Below are 6773 nucleotides of genomic sequence, written 5' to 3' on the forward strand. Positions count from 1 at the left end.
GAAGAGAGGTGGAGTGAAAGCAAGATTATTAGCCCAAGTTGACGGTGAGGGTCTGCTCTTAATTTGTAGCCAATATATGCTTCCTGAAGAGGGGTCTGCCCCCGAAGGATCAGCCGCCTTTTCTGGTGACTTGAAATTTAGCAGTGTGGTCAGGCACTTAAAATCAAAATTAAGAACAACTACCAAGAAAATTAAACCTGAAGTCAAGAAAAATAGGTTAACACAATTAAGAGAGATAGTACTAGTACTCTTATAATTATCTCTCACTAAGTAGCTAGCTTGGACTCGAATAAACCTCATTTTGGGGTATTGTTTAATCCAAGTAGTGGAATCTCAAGGAGCTACCATATATCACAGTAGCTTATAGGGATTAAGAAATATCTTAATTGCTCTTATTATCATATTAGAGCGTTTTGGTCTGTCCACTGCAAATCAAGACAAAGCAAACTTCAAGCAAGTAGAAGTATTAAATTTGAGGTGTTTGAATTGGTTTTTGGAAACGTGAACCAGAACCAACTTCCAACACGTATTTTTAAAATGGAGTCCTAGCTATGAGAGAGGACTTGTATATAAGAACAGGATTATAATACGTGATACTAGTTTCTTAGAATCCTAAAATCCCGTTTCTATTCCATTCTCACAGCTTCTATTCCACTGACTTTGTCAGGTTGGGCAATATAACTATTTTAGGTCATCAGCTTAATCTGGCATATTCAGACCGTCCAAATCTAGCTTATGGACCACTTGCCCTTGTTACATCAATGGTGAAATTGTTTGATATTTCAGGAGAATCCCACCTATCATTCACAAATCAAGGATCAGAGTGCTGTAGCTAATTAACACTCAAATGTAACAACTCAAATTAATTATTTAGTTCACTAAGTCATGTTAATTACCATAATGACTGTACTCATTTTAATTAACTGTTGCATTGATGTAAACTGTTATAGAGTACTATTCACCTCTCCATTATTTGATTTAACTAGGTTGATCGAGTACTCCAATTTTCAGAAGGTATGTACTGAATGAAAATTTTGAAGGAATTGTGACTTACAATAATTTATTACTCTTTCAAACATTTCATCAAACATATATACAAGTACGTTAATCACAATTTATATCACATAAAAACCAATTATGCAGACTCAAGTCAGTTTATACTTGCGAGGTTTGAGGAAATTCATGAATTATCCAGCCTCTTGTTAGGACGTAGGATGATTTTTTTATTTTGAATTCGTAGTCAATATATCTAAACCATAAGATCTGTTAATCTTGAGGGTTCATATATCTCTTGTAGGTCGTGTTATATATGTGTGTGTATTGGTAAATATACATTCATGAGTGGAAAAAGGATTTGGGGGGTTTAATTTGGTCATTTAAGATGTGCAAGTTAAATTTTTCTCTGATTTTGTGGACTTCGGAAAACCAAGTGTGGAGTGTGGGATTCCTCAATTTTCCTTGCCTTGCGTAAAACCGAATAGGTTTCAACAATGAGATCAATTAATTACTACTTGAGTTCTCTTGAAGGACTAGGATCCTCCTCATAAACTTGATCTAATATATATGAATTTGAAGTCCAATTTGTCACACTTGAATTTGCTCAAAATGTCCAGTGGTTGGAGAGCAAGTGAAGTGAAGAAGTACCAAGTATTTAATGGGAAGTTCACATAGTCAAATGGCACACTCGGGACTCCAAATCCAGTGAAGCTCCCAAAACCCCCCCTCGGTTGGAACCCTTTTTGTCTGTGGATTGACCTAGGATTTGCTTCCCCAAGCGTGCAACCAAAGTTTAAAATTGGGTCAAACTCTTCAAGCTCAAGCATCTATATATAAATTACCTCTTTCTACGTGAACATTAGTAACTCTCCTCAACTTCGGTCGATTTCATTCATAACTATTACCATGTAAATTGTCAAGGGGGGCAACTCCACTTAACAAGGTTGATGAATTTTACCAACAACACTTAATTGAAACCCATTACGAGGCTGCCTAATCTTCATGAATCATAGTTATTTACTCATCTCTTTATTACAATGCATAAATCCTAATGATCACTTGGTCAGGCTTCCATTCAAACATGCGTCACTTTGTTGGTCACTTGGCCGTTGATGATGGGTGAAATGAGACTCTCTTGGTCTCTACCGAAGTCGTGGGACTCGTGTTCTAGTATTTCCACAGTGAAAAATTCTTATATACGACAGCCGCGCACCATGTGGCCGTACAGCTGCTCAATCATAACTTATCAAATTTTACATGTATTCATCCGGAATTGCCCCTACTTTTTAAAGTGAAATACTCAAAATATCCCCCACTTAGAACCTAATTGGGCAGCCCTACCACGTGTCGTTTACGCAAGACTTTCTCTTCCACAGTGATAGTTCGAACCCCTACTCCCACTTTAGAGTCTCTAGTACTGAGTTGTTGAATCCACAGTTGTTGAACTAGAATTTTAAGAGTGTGTATATACGTTTCCAATTCATACACCCTTTTAGAAAAGCTTCGGATTCCAATCATCCTAAGTTAAAACTCCAAAATATTAACTATTTAATGGATCATACATGAGGTTATATTTTCCATTTCCATGCCGATAAACTATGACTTGTTGGTAAGTTATAATTCCAACATTGTAAAAATCATGGGTTCGATTCTCGCTGGCATATGTAAGGGTGAGATGGGCTAAGAGTTTTTTTTTATAATAATAAAAAAAAAAATTGACCTAAATAGGGCCGAAGTCCTCCAGTGGTAAAAAACTGAAAACTAATCAATGTATATTTTATCAGAATCCTTTGAAAGTCATAATAGAGAAATATGGTAGTTCTAAATCATGGAGACATGGAGCCCAAAAGAGTCTCAAATAAAATCAATGTTTCGAAATTTTTAGGGTTTACCCTAAATTACATCAAGGACCTTGTGTTTTGAAATTTTTTCATGTCATAAGAAAAAAAGAATCCTTCAAAACAAAAAAAATAATAATAATTTATGAGCAATTTCCCTAATACTATTACAGTCACGTTGTGGACAGCCGAGAAGTAACAAAGTTACAAAAATAAAAATGGAAAGTACAAACTCATCCTCAATTCACAACACCAATGATCCACTTACGTTTTGTGCCAACATTGTTAGGGCTGAAAGTAGGTTCAATGCCTTTATATTCTAAATTTTGACAACTTTACAATCCATGCAGGCCTTCAAGTTTGTAACTTTTTTCACCCTTGTGACAATGCTCCGTATCATATATGCAAAAGAAATCTACTCCTATCAGGTTGCCTGCAACAATTCCTTGATATCGTACCCTTGAAGCTGTACTCACAGTTTTAGAAATATTACTCAATGTTTGCCTCCAACCTTCATAGTTCAGACTCATATTATAAAATGTCATACGTTCATAACAAGAGAAATATTGGTTTACCTGAAGGAAGGTCAGAAGCAATATAACTCCCGAGTTCCAGAAAGCATGTATTGTGATGGGGGTCAAAAGGTTGCGAGTTTGAGCATACGACAATCCCATAGCAGCACCTATACATGATATAACATGTAAGACAAAACCTAAGGTGTGTTGCACAGTTCAAATCTTGTTTTGATTTCAATAGTAAACTGTAAATATGTTACCTAGCACAAACAGCTGGGGAAACTCTCCAGGAGTGAGATGTGCAAGTGCAAATACAGCTGCACTAATTACAACAGCAACTGGTGTAGGTACCCTGCAATAAGAAATTGAGAAGGCAAGAAGATGCTCAGGATTTAGGAACATCAATACTTGGCTGACCAGCCATGGGCAGCCCGTCCTGACCAACGCCACTCAGGGTCCAACACGTGTTTTTTTTGGGCCCCTCTCTTTCTGTTCTCCTTCTCTCTTCTCCATTCCCTATCGGCTGCTCACCCCGACCAAGCTGACCATCCCCAAACCTCATTCCTCCTCCTCCTTAATCTTCAACCCCTTCTCCACCCCCTATCGCCGGTTTCCAGTCACCACCACCGCACCCACCCTCTCAATCAAAGTCTACACCGCGGATCGAGATATCTCCTTACTTGTCTCCGGTAACGGCACGTCTCCGGCAACGGCAAGTCCTCCTCCGGGGTACTACCCTGCTTTGCAGCAGTACTATGCTTGCTTCCTCCACCTCCATCCCAGTCATGAAGCACAACACCACCAACGGGATCGAGCGCGTGTAGAAGGCTTAATTGGCTTAGGGGGACACGTGTCTCCCACTTAGTGGTTATGGTCAGCCAAAGCTGACCAGGTATGGTCAGCGAAGTATCTTCCATTTAGGAATTAACAGTTGACAGGTAATATAATCTACGAGACTATACTAAAACTGCTGAAACCAAGGAATTTTAAACTCATCTACAACCAACACAAATGAACTTGTATCATTTACTTGGATGATTTGGGCCATTCCACGATACATAAGGTCCATGAAAATAGTTTCTTCTGCCATACATTTCTCAGTCTCTAGACTTATTCCTGCTTCAATCTTGCTTCTAGAAATGGTTATCACACCCAACCCGCACATCCACTCATTGACAACACTGACACACTAGATAATCTATTAATTAAACTTTATTTAGGACAGGACATATTATTTAAACTGTTTCTGCATTCTGGCTGGCTCTAGCTAATTGTCCACCCTTTATAAGTGTGATTGAAATTGAGATACTGATGCAAGTTCTTGCTCGTGTTTCCTTTTATCTCTTTTCTAGTTGTTCATCTACAGATAACTGGTGGCCGCATGTGAATTCTTTCAAGGCAAGGGGCGGCCTGATTCAACATTGTTGTTTACTCTGATTCAGTCAAGGTGGTTTTCAAGAATGCAAAGCAGTTGTAGGAGTGAACCAAACTGGTTTCCTAGTTATTAGTTATTCCCTACTTTCCACTTTTCAAATCAGTAGATTTAACTTCTGACACTGATGAAAATATTTCAGTGCACCATCATTAGTGAGAAAAGTTTCCAAGTAATTGCAGGCATGTTTGAGGGAACAGAACTATCCTAGAGTTTATGGCAGTGTAGAGAACAGTCAATTATTTTGATCATGTTATGCAACTCTAAAAAACCAAAGAACAACATACCACTTAGTCATGGAGACCATAAAAAACCCGCGGAACACAGTTTCCTCAAGAATTGGAGCCAAAACTCCAGTGATGCCTAACAAGCAAGCAGTGCTGCAATGAAGATTAACAACAGCTTAATCTACTTTGCTGAATCCTCAAGTGCCAGTGATGATGAAAGGTTTTCAACACTTGAGTTGATGCATTCAATAAATCCCAGGACATTTACAAAATGCAAAGATCTTAAATAAAGTACCTAATACTTGATGATCCAATTAATGGGAGCAAGCTAACTAGAGCGTCCTTCTGAAACCAAGAGAGAAAAAATAAAGATTACATCCAGGATCTCTTATACATTGAAATTACTTGAGAATATTTTCTCCCTTCAACTCAGTGACAATTCACTTTCATGAGCGAATAAGGAATTGAGTGCACTGCACTTTATAATGAAAAAAGAAATTATCAGATGAACTCCAAACCTCTCTTTCTGGGGTTTGCCCACTGAAAAAGGACATGGCAGCCCCTGTCAATGCCACAGCAGCAACAGCAGCAACAAGACCAATCCCAGCCCACAAAAGCCACCCTCTCTGTAGACTGAAAGGTTCCCTCCAATCTGCAACAGTACAAGCTAATATTAACTCAAAGGATCACATTCTCCAGGCTTAACAAACCCAAATCTTGCAAAAAGGAGCTCTAAAGTTTAACTTTTGCAATTATTAGTAATGCTATGCATACAAAACATCTTGAAATATATATATCAAGTTATGAAGGACTAGTACCATAGCGATAAATATCTTGAGGCAGCGGTTGGAATTTGCCGGCAACGGTATACAGAACTCCAAGTATGGCTGCAGTCGTAACACTAACCAAACAAGAACAGAACCAATTAGACCCTTGGGAATTTCTAAATACACAAAGTATGTGAAATAAGCATTTTGGTTGGAGCCAGAAAAAAAGACCAAAAATTTGAAGTCTGAACATAGACACTGAGCATACATGTCACCATTGCTTGAATTTCAACATAAAAGGAATTTTAAGTAAAACTAAAAATGTGATATGCATACCCTTGAGCAACCAACAGAAACTCTGCCTTCTCATCAAGACTCAAATCCTGAATGCTCAATCCTAAATAGGGTACAAGTGCTGCCTCTACCAATCCTGTCAAAACAAAACTGCCTGGGCAAAAATTAATTTTGCTCCAATCTCTACAAAGTAAACAGTAGCAAGCCATTTGAACACTGATGAACTCACCTCAGCCCACAAGCCAGTGATGTCAATGACACTGTTTTCCATTCCCAAGGCACATCCCACCTCTTCAAAATTTGCAAGCCCCCTTCATTTTCCTGCAATAAAAATGCTTGCTTTATTCAGCTTCAGCTTTTTTGATCACTCAGTTGGGTTTAATCCAGTGAAGCTGAAAAAGTGATAACCTTTTCTTGGAAATCGGGTCTGGGTCTTCCTCCGCCGCTGAAAAAGCAGACATGAGGCGGCGGCCTGGTGGTTCTGAGCCGTGAGAGGTGGTTTGACCTGGTGTGACCATTGAGGAAAAGTGTGTGGGTTCGCTTGAGGAAGGTTTTGGAGGGATTTAAGTAGGGGGTGTGTGAGAAAGTGGGAAGGGGGGATTGAGCTAGAGATGTGAAGAGGGTGTAAACCATTGGTGATTTTTTTTTTCTCTCTGTTTCAGGGAGGGAGACGCTCTGACTCTACCGATACTGAAACAGGGGAT

The 6773-nt window shown here is 38.9% G+C and overlaps 1 protein-coding gene across 2 annotated transcripts; it reads right to left on the bottom strand.

Moving 5' to 3' along the window:
• Positions 1–2951: 2951 nt before the first annotated feature.
• LOC112200555 lies at positions 2952–6773 on the bottom strand. Of its 2 annotated transcripts, none has more exons than XM_024341593.2 (10): positions 6478–6773; positions 6299–6408; positions 6112–6219; positions 5827–5909; positions 5527–5660; positions 5304–5353; positions 5069–5161; positions 3610–3701; positions 3410–3516; positions 2952–3300 (listed from the first exon to the last, which is right to left on the bottom strand). In XM_024341593.2, the coding sequence occupies exons 1-10, from the start codon at positions 6700–6702 to the stop codon at positions 3259–3261; spliced, it is 1044 nt and encodes a 347-aa protein (XP_024197361.1). In that variant the 5' UTR covers positions 6703–6773; the 3' UTR covers positions 2952–3258. The 2 variants fall into 2 exon arrangements, with proteins under 2 accessions (XP_024197361.1, XP_024197362.1); XM_024341594.2 differs by having other exon boundaries at positions 3259–3300; positions 6299–6390; positions 6478–6772.

This window comes from Rosa chinensis, chromosome 4, assembly GCF_002994745.2.
Source record: "Rosa chinensis cultivar Old Blush chromosome 4, RchiOBHm-V2, whole genome shotgun sequence".
In the NCBI taxonomy this organism is placed as follows: domain Eukaryota; kingdom Viridiplantae; phylum Streptophyta; class Magnoliopsida; order Rosales; family Rosaceae; genus Rosa; species Rosa chinensis.